The 23,383-nt window shown below is 31.8% G+C and overlaps 1 protein-coding gene across 1 annotated transcript; it reads left to right on the forward strand.

The window, feature by feature from the left end:
- The first annotated feature begins 21,445 nt into the window (after positions 1 to 21,445).
- Positions 21,446 to 22,189, forward strand: LOC105767829 (auxin-responsive protein SAUR15). Its single transcript, XM_012587400.2, has one exon. It carries the CDS (start codon positions 21,517 to 21,519, stop codon positions 21,892 to 21,894), a length of 378 nt encoding a protein of 125 aa, XP_012442854.1. The 5' UTR covers positions 21,446 to 21,516; the 3' UTR covers positions 21,895 to 22,189.
- The last annotated feature ends 1,194 nt before the right edge of the window (positions 22,190 to 23,383 follow it).

Consider the following 23,383-nt stretch of genomic DNA (forward strand, 5'->3'; position numbering starts at 1 on the left):
ATATATTCGGATATATAATGATATTATGTCTTTGAATTGAATGACACTTTGAATATATATATACATTCGATTAAGATAAGATTTACTTAAGAAAACACATGTTTTATATGAAACATTAAGCTTGAGGTTAAAAGTGATTATGCTAGTATAATTTAATTTGGTTAAAATGAGTTGATAATGTAGTTTATATTCGGTCAAAATTGATATTATATATATTCGCCAAATGTTAAACTTATGTGTATTCGGTTAAATATGGATTTGATGTATAGTATGTGTTTGATAAATGTTTTTTTCGATTATGGAAATAGATATGAATATTGAAAACATTATTTGATTTCATTGTAACTAATTAAATGTTGTTAAGTTATCTAATTGCTCATGACTTACTAAATTGTAATAGCTTACTCTGTGTGTTTTTCCTCTGTTTTTAGAGTTCCAAAGACTTGCTCGGGTTGGAAGTCGTTGGAATCGTCATCACACTATCCATCGCTTCGGTAAATTAAAGCTTTGAGTTTTTGGTTATGTGGCATGTATAGGCTAGTTTTAACTTAGTTTTTTGTATATATATTTAGCCATGCGAAAATGACTTGATCTAATGCTAATGATCCAAGGTTTAAGTAATTTTGGTCATAGTAAAGGTGTGGGGTATGCTTGGTATATGAATTTGGTAAGACGTAATGATATATATATATATATATATATATATGGTTTATAATTATTTTATTTTGGTAAGCTTGATATGGATGATGGATGTGTTATGGTTGTGGTTTGTTAATGATGCTAATGATAGTGATTTTCGGTCTTGTATTAGCTTAATTTGTAAGTGTGAATTATGGTCTAATTTGTGTGATGGAATGGTATTGAGATTTGGCTTGATTAAATAGGTAAAATACGATATATATTGAAGATGAAATAATGGTTATTTCGATTCATGTGATGTAAATATAGGTGATGGTCATAATCTAGTTTATGATTCGACATTGGTGATCAAATCATGTAGTTAAGTATTTAGTTATATGTTAATTTTGAATTTGGTTGTATTCATTATGTGTAGACTATGTTATGCTATGAATATTTGGTAAATTGAAATGGTTAATTTGAGTAAATTTGTAATGGCATGAGTACATTGGTGAAATGGATTGAAAATGGAAATTAATATATTATTATATATATTCGGTTGATGAAATGTAAACAAATATATATATATGTCTTTGATAAGTTATTTGATAATTCGGTATGTAAAGGACTAATGGTTTTAATGCTTGAATTACAAAATGTGCTATATGTATACATAGTGGTATGATCGATTATGGTAATTGACTTATTACTGTAAGTATGAAATATTTACATTGTATGTGTTCTTTTAAGTTTATGAAATGTTTATGTCATTATTATGATTTGACTATTTAGACTTAATATAGGATGACAAAGGTTGTATGTGATTTAAATATTATATAGAAGTTAATTTGCATGATCGATATATATATATATATATATATGTATATATATAATAAATTGATTTGGGTGTGTATATGAAATTTTGACATGATTTATACTGTATGGAATTGGCACGTTTTGAATCGGTTAAAGTACTTGGAAAATGGCTAATGTTAGTCAAGTGAGTAAAGTATGAATTGGTTTTATATGTATTTTAGGCTTAATAATTAACATGCGAATTGGGTGTAAATTGTATGGTTAGTTTGCTAGCCGAATAGAAGATAAGATGAATGGCAAAGCATACACATGTTTTGTACTTAAATGGGAAGTTAGGCATGTATGTCTTATTAGTTGAGTTTAAAAAAAATGGTGCATATTTGATAAGGTTAAATGCATTTGTGGCTAAGACGTTTATATGCTAAACTTAACTATTTGGTGAAATTGATTATGCTGCATTTTCTAATGGACAATAAGCCGAGCGATATGGATTGTTTGGTTTTATGCACATGAATAGAAGTATGAATTGATATGTTTGATATTCAGCTTAAGAAGTAAAAAAATATTTGGATGTCTTAATTTATGCGCATGGAATTTGTAATGTGATGAGTCATCTTATAATTTGATTTTTGAATGATATGAGTAAGAGGTATATATGTTTCGAATGGTGGGATTTTAAAGCATGTGTAATATGACAATTTTGAGTCGTGTTTTATATGGTAATGCCTTGTAACCCTATTCTGGCGACAGATACGGGTTATGGGTGTTATATTTTATTAGTATCAGAGCTATGGTTTAGTCGGTTCTAGGACTACCATAGCGTATGTGAGTTTAGCTATACATGCCACATTTAACCTGCGATAGTGTGATATTTCCCGACTCTGACGAAAATTATTTTGATGAGACATATGCTTTCCAACCAAGCTAATTTCGGTAGTACATAAGTTATTACTCAAATGTTTGAGTGAAAATATATATATGTGATGAGTTGACACTCGTAAAGGTATGGGTTAAAGTATATGACATTAGATTATTGATAAATGTTATAATTATATGAGTTATGACATTTGAGTTATGAAGCTATATGAAAATTTCAATTGTGAATTAGTGATTTGAGTTGGCATATGAATTCTGTGTTAAGAACATAAGTGATTAAAAGTAAATATTTATTAAATGTTTTGAGAATGTGAAATTAGAAATGAACTGGTTATTTGTGACAGTATGTGTTATATACATTTATGTGCAAGTTAAATTTGAGGCTTTACTACCTCACCCCCTTATTAGTGAAAGGTTATAATAGAATCTATAAGATTTGGGTTGAATAAACTCATGAGTGTAGAGTTACAGAAGTCTATGTTCGAAAGATTAATAATGTAGTCAGAAAAGTGAATGAATCAGCAAATAAATTCTGTATTAAAAGAGATATTGGATAGTTTTGAAGACTATTCAGATTATGCAAAGTCACTATTACAGAAGAAGTTAACTTCGATTAAATGATCTATTCTGGTATGTTATCTAAATAAAGTATCAACTGGAAGGTTTTCTGCATTGATTTCTGTTAATGAAGAGATAATGTGAAAATTTCTGATGACAAAATTAGATAGTTGAATAGTGTTTGAATTGTATTGATGGCTGAGTGCAGTGGTGATAGTCGGGCAGTTATTATGACTTCTTCTAGGTATTCTATGTGTATAATTATCCTCAAAAGTATAGGTGACTGTTTAATTACGGAAGGAGTTCTTATTGTATGAGAACATTAGCTAAATATACTAATAGACGAAAGCATCGTTGGTCTGTTTGGGTTATGTTCGACATTGTTTTGTCTTTCTATGGTATATTATTCCCTGTGTCAATATGTAAGTTGACGGTAAAATCTGTATGATATTAATATTTTGTTTCTACCGGCTATTGTTCTATTGAATATACATGAAGATTATATTACTTCTGATACTGTGGATTTCAGTATTTATGAGTGACATTGTTCTTTCTAGACATTTTCAGGGATATCATCGGAATTGATATTATTCTATATAGATTGTGGTCCTCAGATATTCTATGTAGCTTCAGACATTGAAATTTCGCTATCCCGGTTTTCTTATGATTCTATGTTATTATTTTCAAGAGATCTCTATCTGACAGAGATGACTATATCTATTATAATTATAATTTCTGTTCTAAATTTGGGAGTAATTCAGTACCGTTATTAGAGTTATAAAAGTTGTATTTCTGCATTGGTTGCTGTTTAGACCATATTTGATTTTCTTTTGTGTTCAAATGCTTCATTAACAGATGGGATAATATTTGTTTATAGAGTTGAGATATCATTCTTATTAAGACTCAATGATTTTTATTTGATTAAGATGACTTTAGCATAATTCAGAGCTTCGATGATTAATATATGAGACCGCTTTACTATAAATTTTTTCTAGTTTTCGTGAAAGACTCGACATCGGTAAAAGTGAAAATGATAGAAGATCAAGATCAAATCTGTATAATGATATGTCTGAAGTTATCCTTCTAACAAGAAGAAAAGATTTCTTTGAAAAGATTGATTCAGTGGTTTAGTCTGATTTGAATTAATTGATTGAAAAGATGATTAGGTTATATGTGGTTGAATTTATTCATCGGACTGGAGATAAACTCTGAAAGTACATGTGTGATTTGAGGGATAGTTTGGAAGAAGAAATTGTGTTCCTAAAGATTTGATATAGAATTATATCTATCAGGACCATTCTATCTCAGGAATGTTATGGTAAATTAAAGATAACTCAATGGTTGAAGTTTTCTTTTGCACGAAGACAATATCAACAGAAATGTCAAATCTAATTTAGTCTTAGTTGAATAAAGAGTTTATGATTTTTAGTCATACGTTAATGAACGGTTTGAAGTGTGTTCTAATGAAAGAGTGTGCAGTAATATCTTGTGACTCTATATAGTTAAAGCTACCTGAAAAGAGTTATGTGACATATTCGATGATTATAAGAAATTAAAATGTTTAATGTCAAGGAAAGATCCGAATTCGGGAGTAATAAAAATGGCCCGAACTTCTAAAAGAGGGATGGTGTGTGAGATTAACATTTAATAGAACAAAAAATTAAAGGCGAAAAATGTTTAATGTTAGGAAAATGAGGGATGGTGTGTGAGATTAACACTTAATTATCTCAATAAGAACAGAAAATTGAAGGCGAAAAATGTTGTCCTCATCAAACAGGTGGTTGCTAAGGAAGCTCTTCTTAGAAATGAGTTAAGAAACATGGCCAGAATCAAAGAAGAGCTTGTTGAAACGAAACTAATGCTTGAAAATTTTTCAGCCAGTAGCAGTAAACTTGATGAAATATTTGCTCCAGGAAAGAGAGATCAAGGAAGAAGTGGCTTAGGTTTTGTAAATAAAAGAAAAATAATTGAAGAAAGTTGTAATAACCCATTTTTCAGTGGTGTTGAAAATATTGATTTTGGAACCCCATTTTCAATGTTCGAGTCTGTAAATATTATTATTTAATATTCACGAGTATAAATTAGTAACATATTGAATTTTGTTCTATTAATTTTATTGAATTGATAGTTAATTAAAGTACGAGGATTAAATCGTAAAAGTGCTAAAAGTTCAATTGCTATGAATTTTTAAATTGCTAAAGGACCAAAAGAGAAATTAGTCTAATTTTATTATTAGATTGTGCGATTTTATGTTTCAATCCATTATGGTTTATTAATTAAGATTAAGGCTAATTTAGATTAGCTAATTAAGTAAATTTTTATTAATTAATAACTAATCTAAGTATAAAAGGAAATTAAAAGCCACTTTTCTTTAATCTTTTCTCCATCATTGTTTCTACATTGAAGAAAAGAGGGTTTGAATTTTCAAGCTTTAATCCTTCAATTAGTAAGTGATTTTAAGTATGTTTCTTGTAATTTTTATATTTTTGAGGTCTCGAGAGCTTGATTTAGCTAGCCTGTGTACCAATTTGCAAAAATGTTAAAGTTTTTAAAAGTTTTCATTGATGAATGCTTGATGAAATTTGTTAGATTTTAAGCTTAGAAGTGAAAAAGGACTAGTTTGTAAATTTAAATTATTAGATTTTGAACATAGAGGCTAAAGTGCATCAATTTTGAAATTGATGTTAAATTTCTATAATTATAGATAATAGAGGGTTATAGAAAGATGTAACTGAGATCGGTTTCAAAATCGAGGCTCAAATTTAAAAGTTATGGAAATTTTAGTTTTAAGGACTAAATTGAATAAAATGAGAAATTTTAGGGAACATTTAAAAATGGAATTGAAACAAGACATTTTGCACAAAGCCTATAATAGTGCTTACACAATACATCTAGGAAGCAATTAGATGTATAATGATTTGAAACCATAGTACTAGTGGCCGAGAATGAAAAGAGAGATCTTTAAATATATGACAAATATGTCAATAGGTTAAAGCAAAACATCACGTCCCTTCAGGTTTACTATAGCCTATAATGATTCTAGAATGGAGGTGGGAGCAAATCACTATGGATTTCGTATCAGGTTTATCGTTAACACTGAAAAAGAAAGATGTCGTTTGGGTGATAGTTGATAGGTTGACTAAGTCGACTCCTTTCATTCCTATGAGAATCGATTATTCACTTGAGAAGCTGGCTAAAATTTAAATCTCTGAAATAGTGGCGTTGCATAGCGTACCTTTGTCTATCATTTAAGACTAAGACCCGATATGGTGTTTCATCCTCAGACTGATGGAAAATTAGAGTGAGTGATTCAAATACTCGAGTTATGTTGTTGTGTGATTGAATTTGAAGACAGTTGGGAAAGATTCCTACCATTAACTTAGTTTGCTTACAACAACAACTATCAGTCGAGCATCTGAATAGCACCTAATTGAGTGAAATGCCGAACTCCTCTATGCTGGTCAGAGTTGAGTGAAAGAAAGTTAGTGTAAACTGAATTGATATGTGAAACAGAAGAAAAGTATGGGTTATTTAGGACTATTTGAAAGTTGCCTCAGACCGAAAAAAGTCTTATTTTTACTTGAAAAGAAAAGATATTGAATTCGAGATTGGTGATAAAGTCTTTCTAAAAGTATTGCCTTGGAAAAAGGTTCTATGTTTTAGCAAGAAAGGAAAGCTCAATTTGAGGTTTATTGGGCCGTATGAGATTCTTGAGAGAATTGAACCTGTAACACCCCAAACCCAACCTAGATGTTACGATTGGATTATGAAGGTGACATCGTTATAAAAACTTAATTTTAACTTAAGTGTAAACAAACTTGATTAATTTATCAAAGCATAAGTATTCAAAAAATCGTGTAAGAGCACTATGACGTAAAGCCTTATTTTATTGATTTTATTAAAACAAATCCATTTGCTTAACCACTTTTATCATTTAACATTGTATTTATTTTCAAAACCTTGCAGCAGAAAACACGTTAAGGTTCTTAATTTATAAAATCATAGTATTCCATCAGTTATGATGTCTTATTAAAAATATCATTTATGAATAATACATTTTCAAAAATAAATATCAAAACCAAAATTAATGTCCCAAATCCAGTAAAGAGTCTGAAAAGTCCATAATTAAACCCAAAACATACTTAAAAACCAAAATGTTTGAATTGAGCTCTAGAATCTCTGTCAAATCCTAAGCCTGAGGATCACCTGAAACGTATTAAGCAAACGAGTGAGATGGAAGCCCAATGTGTGACTTGGCCTACATATACAATTTTACTTATAATACACATATATACAAATAACAAAACAAAATTTCATATTTTCAGTAACTTATAACATATCAGAACAAATCCTACCCCCATGCACTATACACCATCTATGACCAACCAATCATACCAATTAGGACTTCATGAGTCCATCCATCCAATCACACCGGTAAGTGGTGTTATGCCACTTATAAATATGAAACTGAGCTGTCTGACAGATATTGGGATTTAACTGTCAGAATATGCAGTAAAATTATAGTAATGCACTTTCTTCATCATATCAAACCCACCCCAATGCTCATGAATAATCACATTAACATGCATAGATATCACATGAATTTTATGGCACGCGTATCTAAACATATTTTTTTGGATCATAACATATCATATTGCTTATACAAAATGAATCCTACTTAACATGCTTTCTAAACATACTTATGTGTAACATACCAAATTTTACACTTTTATGAGACTATAAAATGGTCAATAATTCAATTTTTGAGTTCCTTAACTGGCCCCTAATCGATCCTTCAAATTGGCCAAAAAAGGCCCACATGGCCTACCTGTTTAGGCCGTGTAATCACACACGCCTATGTGCTTCACACGGCCGTGTGGTACACACAGTTTGTCATATGGCTTGCCACACGATCATGCGACACGGAGCAGTTTTGAAAACAACCCCTATTTTTGGGTTTCTCTGAGTTCTAGTCGAGTTTTCGGGTTAGTTTCACACACCTGATGATAAATTTGATTAACCACACAATAGCGCACTCCAAAACCCACATGCGACACCAAAATGAGTCGATTAACAACCACGAATTAACCCAAATTCTACCTCTTTTCTAAAAGAAAACAATCCCTAAATAAACATACAAACACTTACTTCATAGAAACAACGTTGAAACAATGACTACTCCACTGGAGGATTTCGATCCTTAACCCTTTGCCTAATCAAAAACCATGTGAACACTTAACATAATGTAAAATGAGAATTAAAACTAATATCTCAAATCTTGTTCAAGAATGAATTAAGGTTAAAATAGTAGAAAAATAATTTAATGAAACTTACACCACGCTTGACCTATGATTGAAGAGTGAATAACACGCATGAACAAAAAAGTAAATAAAATGGTAGTAATCAAGAATCAATCATAAAGAACCATTTCTTGACATTAGTTCGTAGAATATGATTATAAATGTGTGATTAAGCTAAGATAATTAAGTTTACTTAAATAAATATTAATATAAGTACAAATAACAAAAATAAGTGGATGTCATCTTTATTTTCTTTCTTCTCCACCAAAGCAAACTAAATAAAATGTAAGGAAGCCATTTTTGAAGCTTCAAGCTTTCGGCCTTTGATTGGTATGCGATTTCAAGTCTTTTTCTTGTAATTTCATGAGAGCTTCATTTATCTAGCCCATGTACCAAAATTTAAAAATGTTAAAGTTTTTCAAAGTTTTCATTAATGATTTCTTGAAGAATTTGGTGTTAAATTGATAGATTTTAAGCTTAGATGTGAAAAAAGAACTAAATTGTAATATTTAATTGTTAGTTTTGTACAAAAGGACTAAAGTGAATAAATTGTGAAATTGATGTAAAATTTTTGTAAAAATAGATGGTAGGGAGTCCCTTAGGGATGTTACTAAGATCAATTTTGAAACCAAAGCTCAAAAATTCAAAGATATTGTTATTTCGATTTTAGGGGATAAATTGAATAAAATGCAAAACTTAAGGGCATTTTAAAATGGAATTAAATAGGTTCACGTATATCATGGGATGATATAAAAATGTTTGGTATTGATTAATTTTCTAAAATAATTATTTAGATCAAGAATTGAATCAAACTAGAGATAATCAGGGAAAAGCCAAAATTATCAAATAGCCCTTAAAGATTCAACTTGTTTGTTGCTTTACCAGGTTAGTTCATACAATATTTATGTGTTTAAATAATTATGTGTTTGATTAGTATATGTTTAATTGAATGTGAATTAATGCGGGACTCGTATATTTTGATGTAAGTAAAAGCCTAAGTTTGAATAGATAAGGAATCGAAAGTTGGTGCGTTGGGTGTACGACTTCTACAGTATGTAGTGTCATTCACAACAGTTGGATTCATAGCCCAATACATGGGTAAGTGATATCTTCTCATTATCATTACATGGTTGATGAAAAGTAAACGTGGTCATGGGTCGTTTGTCTTTGTGATGGATGACTTTATTAATAGGAAGATGTAATGGTTACCATGAGGTAAAATAGGATTGTCACACACGGTTCTTCTACGGACTCGAATTTAAAAAAGAGTTTGGGAGTGAGCTAATTGTATAGAAATAGGAATTTGTCGGGCTTTACTGAAACATTTAGAAACTTAAGTAGCTGGTTGGGGAATAATTAGATTTTTATTCTAGTTTAGTTAGATTAGAACCGGTAGGTTCTATGGTAGGGGATAAAATGATTAGGAATGAGTGGTTGTTTTGGTCTGCGGAGGCTGTGCTTTGGGAGTATATATAGGTGTACATGGAAACAAAATTCTTTTCAATTTTGTTGACCAAAATTTCTCTCCCTCTATAGCATCGTTTTCTTCAACCTCTTTAAAGAAGAAGAGGATGTAGTTGAAGAAAGCTCTACATGTTGCGTCCATCATGTGATTTGAAGTCTGGAAGTAGAGAAATTTGGGAACTAGTAAGTTTCCTTACCTCTCGAGACTTATGGATTAAAGGATGAAGTAGAGTAAGGATTCTTAAAAAAATTTGTATAATTGATGATTCTAGGTTTTTAAGGACTTACCACCTTTAGTTTAATCGATAAGTGGTTGCTATGTTTAGCTGCCAGGACGAAGGAGGCTCTGGCATTTGGGCAAGCTGAGCTGATGGGAATAAGGGAATTTAAGTGAGTCTCTGTACTCCATTCCTAGGATGCTATGTGGCTGACATGAATTTGTGTTAAGTCATGTGATGATGTATGGTGTTTGCTGGTTGTAAATGCTAAGCATGTATAAGAATGTAAGGGTATATAAGGATTTGCCAATGTAGTTTAATATGCATGAAATTATCAGAAATCTGTGTCAAAAAGGTAGTATAACCCGTGAAAGTATGTTAGTGAAATGCATGTATTGCATGTTTATAATGGTGGAGTACAAATGGGAGATTATTGAAGGGTTAGATGAAGTTAGGGTTGAGAGATAGAGTTTTCATTTACCGCTATCTGGAATTACTAGATGCAAACCATGATGTACGAAGCTCCGGGCCTTGCAGAGAGGACACTGCAGTGTTCAAGCATCATGGTGAGAAATGGCGAAATGGATGAATAGAAGGATAGATAGGGAAATGGAATTTCTATTAGATTTCGTAATCCGATGTTATTGAGTGCAAATCGTGATGTGTGAAGCTCTAGCCCTTGTGGAGGGAACACTATAGTGTTTGAGCATCAATGTTAGATATGAGATGAAATGATATTGACTGGCTCATGAAAGTGACACCGCGATGACGATTATTAGGTTCCATAGAGCAACACTACGACGACGGTCATCAGGTTCTATGGGGTGACACCGTGACAGCGGGTAGGTCCTTTGGGGCGACAACTCAAAAGATGTTTAAGGTGTAAGAACATAGCTCGACTATGGCAACATGAAGAGTCTAGCAGGATGTTAAAACATGGGGAATTATGGTGTGTAAGACAATATCTTGGCTATGGCAACATGAAGAGTCTGCCAAGACATTAAACATGAGGAATTATGGTCTGTAAGACCATAGCTCAACTATGGCAACATGAAGAGTCTACCACGATGTTAAAGATGGGGAATTATGGTGTGTAAGACCATAGCTCAACTATGGCAACATGTAGATGTTCGCTAGGACATTAAATCCGAAAGTTAACACGATGAAGAAAGTAGATTTTAGTTCGACTCATGAGGAGAGTGGCCTAATGATGGAAATAGTATGTTAAAAAACGTGGATAAACGAGATAGTTAAAGTTTTAGCAGGTATGAATCCACAGATTTTGGCTAGTAAACCGAAATTAGTAATGACCATGAGATGTTCAAGCGGAACCTAAGTCATATAATTTATGGGTAAAAGGAGTGGACCAAGATTGGAAAGTCCTCTAGGGTCTACCTGAAGGTAATAGTCGCCCGAATAGTGTAATGATTGAGTATACCAAAACATTTACCAGGATAAAAGTAAATTAATTAGGATAATGTAATATGGATGTCCGTCAAGGGCTAATTGGAAGAATAATCTGTTGTAAACAACATAAGAGTATGTCCCGATAGGGAATTTTTCTATTAACATTAGTCATTCTGAAAAATTGAAGCAAGATGAAATGTTAGCCAGGGTTCATCAACTATGCTGTAAGTTCATCAACTTAGATGGATTATCTATATAGTTAGAATGGTGAATGTTGAGCTAGTTAAAGTAAAGCAAAAATTTTGAGGGAGGTAGAATCAGGGCAATACTTGTTGGATCCGATGTCGTGAGTGTAGTATTTTCATCTAAGTACACTTATAATTTTTTTGAATAATTAATTAATTACATTAATACTGTTTATATTGTCCTCATATGGTTTTTGCATGCAAAGCAAAATGGAAGCAAATATTGCTCATTGGTTGTCTAATGTTACCTAATACTAAACATATCCTTAGTCTAATCGAAAATGAGCAAACCGATTGAAAGACTAATATGCCATCTATCAAGTCCAATTAAGGAGGTGCTTTGTCTTGGGCATTGGAGCGGACCCAAGCAGAATAGATCTATGTTTGACTTGGCTGAAAGTACATCAGTAGGACCCAAGCAGAATATATCTTAAATCCGTTTATAGATTTATTCATTTATGACGTTCATAGTGTGGCATACCTAAATCTTGAGTGGATGGCGGACTATGTATGCATGACTCATACACTTTGATGTAAGTAAAAGCTTGAGTTCAAATAGAAAAGGAACTGAAAGCTGGTGCATTAGGTGTACGACTTCTGTAGTATGCAGCATCATTCACAATAGTAGAATTCATAGTCCAAAACATGGGTATATGATATTCTCTCATTGGCATTACATGGTTGATGAAAAGTAAATATGGCCACGGGTCGTTCGTCTTTGTGGTGGATGATTGATCACTAATTGATAGTGATTGAATTTTCATGAAGGAAGATGTAATAGTTACCATGAGATAAAATAGAATCATATTTGGAGAAAAAATAGTATCTCAAAGAGATTAAAAATATCCTATGAGGGTAACACACTTATGACAAGGTCATTAGATGAGCGCTGAGTAGTTGCTTTCGTAATGGTATTTCGTTGAGGAGAGCTCATTCACGATACTATAGTGGAATGACTTCGTGACTAAATGAATTTATAATAAATAGGAAAAACGCCAGTACTTAATTATAAATCATTTGAGCCTCAACCACATATGCCCATTCAGTCCCTCTACTAGCTCGTTGAAACCATAAATGAATGGCGTGTTTGAATAGAAATGAACAGAATGAATAGAAAAAGAGAAATAGGAGACATTCAGAACTGAGTATGGTTTTCTCTAAAATGGAGAAATGAAAAAATTTGAAAATGAATATAGGTTTTCAAAAATAGAATTGGAAATGAAAAATGAAAAATGAAAATGGAAACTTGCAATCCTATATAGGATTACTTAAAAATTGATGGAAGAATTAGTTTATGTTTTTGGATTATTTTGAAGCCTGCAAATGAAAATAAATTATTCAGTCATAGTGAACCTGTTGAATTGTGACATATTGAACGAGCTTTCTTGAAATTTTATTGGGGGTAAAATCGTTAAAAAATTTACCGAGAGGAAACTTTTTAGGGGTAAATTTAGGGTGAGAAAATGATTTAATACATAGATATTAAGGTTTATTTTGGGAAATATAAAAGCTGAATCAGGATGGATCATATTACAGAGTACTAGGTCAAAAAGGCCCAAGAAGTACTTGTAATTGAATCTGATGTGAGAGAGGTCCATGAGAGAGGTCCAAAACCCCTCATATAACATGAAAAGGGTGAAAACCCTAGTAGAAATACAAGGGTGAGTCGTTCACCCCTCTCCTACTCTAGGTAGGATGTTGTTTTCTTTTTAAAATAAACCTCTACAACTTTACAAAGGTTCTATCTTCTCTTCCTATAAATAGATGACATCGATGGGCTATTTATACAACTTTTGAGAAATTGTTATTCTACTGAAAAATAGAGAGAATTTATTCTTAATTTATAAACATATTTTTCAGAATAAAAATTTTATCAGTTTCTATTATAGAAGAGAGAATTTTTGTTTTCACTCCAAAAGGAAAACTTTTTCTAGTTTTGTGTTTTGATTCAATTGGTTCGAGCCCACACTCGAAGCAATTTGTGGTATGAGAATAGCGAAGAAGATCATTTGGTTGAAAGCTGGAAAACATCAAGGATCCATTTATCCAAAAACATAGTTATGAATTCAGTTAAGGTTTATTGCTATAAAAATCACTAATCGGGTTGGTTTTCTAAATCTTAATTTTTTGCTATGCAAGAAAACCATTTTCAAATCGGATTTTTTCAAACAGTACCTTGAAGAACTGTTATTCTAGAGAACGCAATGGCGTCTAAAACGATGAATAAGTTCGCTAGTTGTGAGCTGTGAAGAATGGGTAAGGAATTGACCATGTAGGTGAAATCTACAAAAGGCTAAGAGTATATAGGGAGTTTTAAATTCTCTGCTTTAAAGTTTTCTCTTAAAAACTTCGAAACATGATTGTTACACTGTTTCACAGAATCTCACTAAGTTCATCAAAACTTACGATTATACTGTCTTGGTCGCAGGGTTAAAGATTAACATAACTGCTATGAAAGAAGACCGAGTTGAACTCCACCAACTTGAGGCAAAGGGAGCGGTAGCCGTAACATGCGTATAGAGGGGCACTCCTAGAGGCTTCTCCTGAGGGATTAAGATAGATGTATTAGATTTGAACCTTGTAAATAGTTGTATGGGAACAAAGTTTTATGAGTTTAGCTCTGGTTCTGTATAGTAGTTAATAACATCTAGTTCCTTATATTTAAATTTATCAAGTTTATAAATAGATAGGTTCAAGATTAGTTATGTAACACCCTATACTTGGTCTAGTCATTAGACTCGAGCTATAGGATGCTACAATAGTAAACCAAAACATTCACAAGTAATTTATTCAACAATATTCAATAATTAATAAATACAAGTTAATTCCATGTTAAACATGCATTACAATCAAAATCGAGTCTTAGTCAGGCTTATGAATGCCTTTAAACAAGTTCGAAACTAAATCAGGGCCAATCTGAAACATTTATAAAATAACAAGTAAAATGAAAGCAGGGGTCACATGGCCGTGTGACAGCCTAAAGCTGTGTGGTGTAAGGTCACACACTCGTGTCCTCAAACCATTTAACAACCTGATGCTATGTAATAAAGGGTCACACAGTTGTGTCCTGCATCCGTGTATGGCACACAACCGTGTGGTAGATCGTGTCACAAGCTGTGTATGCCTAAAATACCTTAAAAAATAAGCCAAATTTGACCAAAAAGTCCCTTAAACCACAAGCCAATGTATTAGACCCTTGAACAACATGATACAAGACTCCAAAACATACCAAATTCAACTTAATTCACTCAACCTAAGTTCCTAACCAATATGCCTCATTTGGCACCACAATTAAATCATGAAACAACAACTATTTATTACCATTCATGCTAAGATTTTTCATGCCTAAACATACTTATACAATAATCATTACTTTAACTAAGATATCAATAAGCAAAGTTCAATAAGTGACCTAAAACATAAAAATCTAATTTCATAATTTAAACATACCTTATTTAACCTTGCCTTTAACCATTTTATACCATTCAAGCCATCCACTCCAAACATCAACAATTACTAACATTCAATATTAAGTCATGCTATTATCTAAACTTACACATAATGCCATTCAAATATTGACTAACATCATCAACTTACTAAATGTCAATTAGGTACCAAACACTTAATTTATCAAGGTTACTTATAATCTTATTCATAACCAATGTACTAAAACATGATCATTATCTTACAAAATAAACATCCTATATACATGCCACAAGTAATCAACTTTCCAAATTCAAAAGATTACCGAATCAAGTGATGGTAGGTGTGAGCTTCTTGCTAATCCGATCAACACATTTTGGACATCTAAAATCTATAAAAAAGTAGTACCCCAAGTAAGTATATAAAATACTTAGTAAGCTTATACAATATAAACAAATAGCTTACCTTAACCATTCAACAATTACATGAATCAATATGAAACAAATTCACCAATCATAGTATTCTAAACATCAACCATATGAAATTTAGTCCAAACCACATATATGATTTCAAATGGTAAAATACCAACTTTAACTCAAAATTCATCATGAATCCATTTTCCAATTTATCACTTTGCATCACTTTCATCATTAAAAATTGCATCATATATTCGTGTCATATTTATTCATATCATGACATAACTCAACAATTTCGGTTCAATAAGTAATGAACATACATATATTCAAAGTTCATAATTAATCCACGTTAATGTCACAAATTCACACTATCCTTTGATTTACCAATGAAAATTTGTAAAAGGAATTCAATACATGAGTGCGAGAAACATGTAATGCTCGTCTGAGCTAATTGTATACATAAATATATGTGTCAGGTTACCCGTCCGAGCAAAACCATTGATAACATAGAAAAATAGCCTGACCAGCACTATATATACATGTAAGGTTACCAGTCCATGCTAAACCTTTAAAACGACAACAGATTACTAGTGCAAGCTAAATATATGTCACATGTATATCCGAGTCTGCAACAATTGCTGGAGGGCGGTCCAAAACGAGAATCATTTAGAAACCTCGTGTACAAGACTTTTACTCTGTCCATCGGAATTATCTCAAAATTTAATTTATTACGTAATAGTTTGAGTTTCATTTTACCAGTTTATATATAAATAATTAACAACATTTAATAACAAATTGTAACCACAGAAGGTAGCATGAGCTTACCTAATAAAACGATACTGCTTTAATTAACATGGACTATTCAACAATTTTTCCTTTTTCGCTTAAGTCAACAACTTGATCTAAATAAATAATTATGATTCAAAACATCAATACCAATCTCATAATAACACTAAATTCATGCTTATAATATTTTAATTTCATTTTACATAATTTTCGTGAATTTTACATTTTATTCAATTTAATCCCTAAAACAGAAATGAACATAATTTGCACAATTGAGCTTCGTTTTTCATTCCAATTTAAGTTATGTCCTTCTACAGACCTCAAAAACCCAAAATTATAGAAATTTAATGTCACTTTTGACATATTCACAATTCAGCCCCTAAATGAAAAATTAACAATTTATTTAATCAAGTAGTCCTTAAATATTTGATAGCTTCTAAATCTACCAATTTCTATCAAAACATCTAAGATTCATCAATGACAAGTTTTAAAATCTTTAACAATTTTAAAAATGAAAATACGGGTTAACTGAATCTAGTTGCAACGATATCAAAAACATAAAAATTATTAAAAATAGATACCCGAAATCTTACATGCAAGTGACCGAACGGTTCAAAAGCTCGAAGCTTTCTTTTTCTTTCAACCATGGTGTTATTTGGTGATAAAAAGGAAATGGGAAGATGATAACCTTTTAATTATGTTTTATTACATTTTCTTTTATTTTAACTTAATTTTTAATTCAAAATTACAAAGAAACCACTCACCTACGGTCCACTTAATAAAAAGTGGTTAAATTTCCATGCAAATCCTTTAATAATATTATTTAAGAATTTAAACTAATAAAATTCCTTACCGATTAACTTTTACGATTTTTATGATTTAGTCATTTTCCTTGATTAACTATCAAATCACTAAAATTTATAGACCGAACTTCAATACACCTATATGATAATTCGTAAATATTTAATAAAAATATTTACGGACTTGGTTTATAGAAACAAGGTCTCAATATCTCATTTTTTAAATTATTTGACTTTAGGGACAATCCACTTGTATTTAACTAATTATCCAATTAAATAAAATTATAAAATAAAAAATCACTATATCATAATACTTGACTCGTAAATATTAAACAATAATATTTACGTACTCACTCGTAGGAATTGTGGTCCCGAAACCACTGGAAAACGAGTTATTATAAGTTAAATTATATGGTTCATTATATCATCCAATACTCTAATCCAACGATAGGGTCGAGTATAAAGTGTTACAAGGATCATATTGGGAGAAAGAATATTATCCCAAAGAGATAAAGATATCCTATGAGTGTAACACACTTATGACAAGGTCATTGGATGAGCACTAATTGAGTTGCTTTCATAATGGTATGTCGTTGGGGAGAGCTCAGTCACGATACTATAGTGGAATGACTTCGTGACTAAATGAGTTTATAATTAATAGGCGAAAAGCTGGAACTTAATTATAAATAATTTTAGCCTCAATTGCTTATGGCCAATCGGTCTCTCTGCTAGCTTGTTGAAACCAAAAATGAATTGTATGTTAAATTAAATGAACATAAATGAATAGAAATGGTGAAATGGATAAATGGAGAAATAGGAAACATTTGAAAATGATTATGATTTTCTCCAAAATGAAAATGAAAATGAAAATGAAAATAGAGAAATGGAATCATTTGGAAATGAATATGGTTTTCTCCAAAATGAAAATGAAAATGAAAAGACCTAAAAATGAATTTATATTTTTGAATTAAATGAAATTTGAAAATGGAAATAAATCATTTGGTCACAATGAACTGTTGAATGTAGAAATATTAAATATATTTTCTCATAGATTCCTTTTACGATAAATTCTTCATGATTTTAACAAAATTAGAATTTGGTTGAGAAAATTATTTAATTGAAAATATATTGAAGTTTATTTTTGGGAAATAGAAAAAGAAATATTGGGTTGGATCAAATTATAAAGTATTAGGTTAAAAGCTCAGGAAGTACTTGTAATTGGACCCGATATGGAAGAGGCCCAAAAGCCTCTTGTGTTATAAGGTAGGATGACAAACCCTAGTATTATTAACTAGGGTTATCGCCCCTTTCATCCTAGTAGAACCAGGATTTCGTTTCTAGTTGAAATAAACTTCTATAATTCAACAAGGGTTCTACTTTCTCATCCTATAAATAGATAGCATTAGTAAGGCTATATACACAATGAAAAGACATTGTTATTCTGTCGAAAAATAGAGAGAACTTATTTTCAACTATTAAATATATTTTTTCGGAATAAAAATTCTATCGGTTTCTATTTTGAAGAAAGAATATTCGTTTTCACCTAAAAAGAAAAGAAGATTATTTTTAGTTTTTGAGTTTGATTCGTTTTGTTCGAGCCTACACTCGAAGCAATTTGTGGTACGAAAATAACGGAGAAGATCGCTTTGTTGAAAGTCAGGAATGACAAGGATCTGTCCATTCGAAAACACAGATACAATTCTGGTTTAGAGTTTATTTCTATAAATATCACAAACTGGGTCGATTTTCAAAATTTTTATTTTCTGCTGTGCAAGAAAACCTTTTTCAAATCGGATTTTTTCCAACAGAATGTTATGAGATAAATATTCAAGACATTTTGAGAGATAAAAGCAACTTTAAATTGATGATAGATCTTATCTAAAGGCTGGTTGGATGATGACTTGAAGAAGCCTATAAATAGGTAGTTGATTGGTGTTACTTTGGTGTGATTTTGGAGGCTCTTTACATTGTTGTGTTAAGTTTTCTTACTATTTTGTTCGACACTCTTGTAGGCATTTTATTGGAGAGGTATTCTGACTTGTAAGTAAGGTTTTTGGGTGAGTGATTTTTAACAATTGGGTTTATTGTTGGTGTTGCAATTACCATTGTTGTAAGGGTAAATTTAGCTTAATACAATAGGTGATCTGAACGATTGTTGACTAAATTATTCATTGTGAGGCTCCATACAGGAGGATTTGTGAATCAAAATTGTGTTACGAAGTTTGTGTGCCTACTCCTCTCTTTCTCTTATTTGCTTATTGTCTTTGTTACATTGTTTAGTTTAAACTTGTGTTCAAACATCAATTGGGACAAACGAACCGATTTGATCTTTTTTAACAAATGGGTTGAACTAATCTTAAGGAAACAATCAAACCAATTTTCTTATAATCTAAACTTGATTTGGTATGATTAGTAGTATTCATAAATTGAGTCAAGTTTAATCACGACTCGATTCATGAAGGAATTTTAAATTCTCAATCCATTTTGTCTAAATGTTTTGTTTAATAATTTAAAAATATTAGAATATTAAAAAATATGTTTATTTTAATATTTATATATTTTATAATTAAATTTAAATAAAATATAAAAAAGTATTTAATTTGAATTTTGGTTATGCAAGACTGACCCAAGGGTAAAAATGAAAAATCTTTACTCAAAGTGGGTTGAGCCTACTAGATCAGACTATTTCTCCAATCTATGAATAAGTGCAGATCTAACCTAATTCACAAGTATCTCTTCATCTTCCTAGTAAATTGCCAAAACCTCCTTATTTGGCCCACTAGACGACTCCATATCCTTTACATACTAATCACTGATTAAAAGTAATTAACTTGGGATTCCTTAAGCTAAACATTGCAGTTTCTGTTTTACGAGTATTGTAACGTGGCACCTAGTATTTTGTCGTTAACAAGTAACGCATAAAAAAATAATGATGAAAATATAGCTCGGCCGGACACTTAAACAAACAAGTAAAAAAAATAAGAATTCAGAAAGTACGAGAGGAGGTCATAAAACATGAACCACTTAGCTGTTTACAAGTTATAATGAAGATGGAAGAGTATTTTCTGGACTGCACAGAATCTATGGAAACCATTGAAAACGACTGAGGGATTTGATTTGGCGGGGTTGTATCGTGTCGTGCTCTCGACGTTATAGACCTCCTCAAAATTTGAATATCTTTACATTTTTTGCGGTTATACCTTTCATGTACAGCCCATTAACACTTTTCTTTGAAGACTGCAATTGAAGATTATACATTATACGTCCCTTTAAAGAGAGAGAAATGAAAGGGTTTGGGAAAAAATCAAATCTATAGTTCGGAGATTTAAAAAAAAATTGAAATGTTTTTCAATTTGTCGTAGTCCATTGCCATTTGTCAACCCCCATACCATTTTTCTCCCCTGCTTTTTTTTGTCACATATTGAAAATGGCCGACCCGGTTTTCAACTCATTTGCTCCTCGCACGTGTTGAGGTTTTAGAAATGAAAGTTGTAGTATATTTTGATATGATTATTTAATCAGATTATTCTCAAATCATGTAACCCTCCAAACTTAAAAGACCTCCCACCAACTTTAATCCTTTCTCAATATAAAATTTATGTGCCATCCTTTGGTTTGGTATGTTGTTCTCTTTGTAATTCTCAACTAACATCTCCAATAAAGACAAATGGAAATTTTAAAGTTCACTATGGAAGAATATCCCTAATTTCAGTTCCATCTTTAATCAAACAATCATGGAATGGATTATATTGCATCATGATTCTACTTACCAGAAACTGAATTTGAGATTTAGAGATTCCCACCTTAAAGAAAAGGTTGAATAGAACAAAAGTGGTTCATTAGTTTTCTTGAAGATTATGCTGTCGATTTGATAATTAATCATACAACCCTTACAATCATCAGTGGTTGGCATTTGTTTCATACAAATGATTCTTTACCAATTAATTACTTAATACTCTTTTATTTTTATTCTAATTAGTACAATTACAACATGAACGGATTAAAATTATTAACAATTCTAATTAAAGCCAATAAATTAGGACTAAAACTTTCACACATGATGAGACTTAACGACTTCTATATATAATTGTGTATGATAAATCCTGAATCGAACTAATAGAAGATATATCTAATTTTTAAATATATAAATAAATATATATATATATATATATATATATATATTCTCATTCCAATTATCATATTTGAATTTAGATATTAAAACTCAAACTAGCTTTTGATATTCTAAGCCACCCAACACTTACTATTTTACCAACAAATGTGGTGCATATTGTTCTACAAAAATTCAAAACAAGGGTGCCTAAAGCCTATTTCCCCGTTTACTATTGATGAGTAAAAGTAAATGCGAGACCCTCTTTTACAAATTAGGAACCAAAATTCCACTGATTTCCAACTATTGATAAGTCAAAAGATGACCAATTCTCGAGACATTCCCTCTCTAGCTACAATACAAATTCTCCCCCTCAACCACTAATCCAATAGACATGAGACCACCTCTTCTCCAAGCCCCCCCTATCTTCCCTAACATCTCTCATTCTCTTTCGAGTCTGAAACACAACAGAAGAAGAAAAATGTTGGGGAAAAAGATGGGTTCGTTGAAGAAGCTAGCCAAGAAGGTGAAGGGGATGGGGGGAGGTGGCGGTGAGCAACCACACTATGAATGTTTGCTAAGGGAAAATGAGCAAATGTCTCCTTCGGCTTCAACCCCATCTGGGTTTTTCGCTGTTTACGTAGGAGAGGCTGAAGAAAGGTTTGTAGTGCCAACCAGCTTCTTGTCACATCCACTCTTCAAGATGTTGCTGGAGAAGTCATACAATGAATATGGTTTTGAGCAAAGGAATAAGCTAATTGTTCCTTGCACTGTTTCTACATTTCAAGACGTTGTCAATGCCGTTGAATGTTGTAATGGCAAGTTTGATTTTGGGAAACTAGTTGAGGAGTTACTTTAGGGGGGGGGGGGGAGAAAAGGGTAGATTCTTAATTAGTCTCAGGAATGCATTCGACGTTCTGTTTGTATCGAAAACGTTCCAGCTCTGCTGCACATTTGATTTTGGTAATGTTAATAAGTTTTTGTAGGTAGATTAGGCCGAATCAAGTTGAGAAGAAAATAAGGTGATTAATTGCTGGTTTTTCTTCTTCTTGTAAATATTCGCTGCAAGAATTCAGATTGTGATGCCAGAAGACAATTGGTTAGGTTAGCCATCAGGATTCATTTTCTGATGGGGCAAGAAGAGAAGAATCTGTTCACCATAATTAACTATATTTTTTTTTCTTTTTTTCAAAAGAGATTTTCCACTTTCTCTGGCTCTTCCTCCCTTTCTTCCATCTCTACCGAATCACAGACAGTTAATTTGGCCTATATTACCCGGTATTATTAAGTATCCCAGCCTATGGGGTTATGGTAAACAACTTGCAACGAAATAAGCGTTGAGTTCGATTTTTATGACTCGAATTTGTAATGCAAGAATGCATGTGAATTAAATAATAAGAGTGAAGAAAAGATGTTTCTCAAATACTATTTTTTTTTTGGTGAAAAAAAGAAAGACAAATAACATATCTCAATTGTTCAATAGCATCATTTGCTTTGTCTTGTTGTAAGACCTCTAAGATTTCTTTTGGAGCCACATCAAAAACCTGTAAGCTTGACTTCCACGTTAGACTTAATTTGGCCAACCGATCCACAATTATGTTGTGTTCTCTAGGCACATACCTAATTCGCCATCGTCCTTCAGATCTCATAATTTGTTGAACCCTTCTAAACACGGTAATACCTGAATCCTCTAATAGGATATCAAACAAAGCTTGGACCTCATCAGGATTATCGGTCTGGATTGTAGCCCGTTTATGTCCTCTATTTAACAATATAAAAAGCACATCCAGGATACCCTATATTTCAGCCTCAAAAGGTGAGCATTTACCCAAGTACCGATTAAATCCCAGAATCCAATTACCAAGCTGATCCCGTAGCACACCTCCAGTAGAAGCATTCCCCGAATCTCTAGCCACTACGACATCAGTTAATAAATGGACCTACGTACCATAGGCATGAGAATTATAGCTTGAACTTAGAGTATTGATCTTGTGACCACTATGATATATTTCGAATTGTTGATCCCAACTAATAGAGGCTTTGATAACTTCGATAGCCGACCAAGTAACATTCTGGAAGATGAAAAGATTTCTATTCTTCCATATACGCTAAGCAATTAATCCAAAAAGACACGACCAAGAAACTCCAAGACCTTAAAATCTCATATGACAACAAAGGTTAGAAGATAACCAAACTTGAAAAGTATCATAATAGAACCTTTGTTGAAGCTCCATTGGAATCACATGCATCCACACTTCCTTTGCTGCCAAACAATCCTGCAACACATGAATAATATCCTCAATTCCATGTCCACATATAGAACAAGAACGGCTATATCCAATCCCTCT

The sequence above is a fragment of the Gossypium raimondii genome, chromosome 4 (assembly GCF_025698545.1).
Source record: "Gossypium raimondii isolate GPD5lz chromosome 4, ASM2569854v1, whole genome shotgun sequence".
NCBI classification, from domain to species: domain Eukaryota; kingdom Viridiplantae; phylum Streptophyta; class Magnoliopsida; order Malvales; family Malvaceae; genus Gossypium; species Gossypium raimondii.

Bases quoted from the DNA above. Each gene is read 5' to 3' on its own strand.
- LOC105767829 (XM_012587400.2), top strand. From the start codon at position 21,517: ATGTTGGGGAAAAAGATGGGTTCGTTGAAGAAGCTAGCCAAGAAGGTG.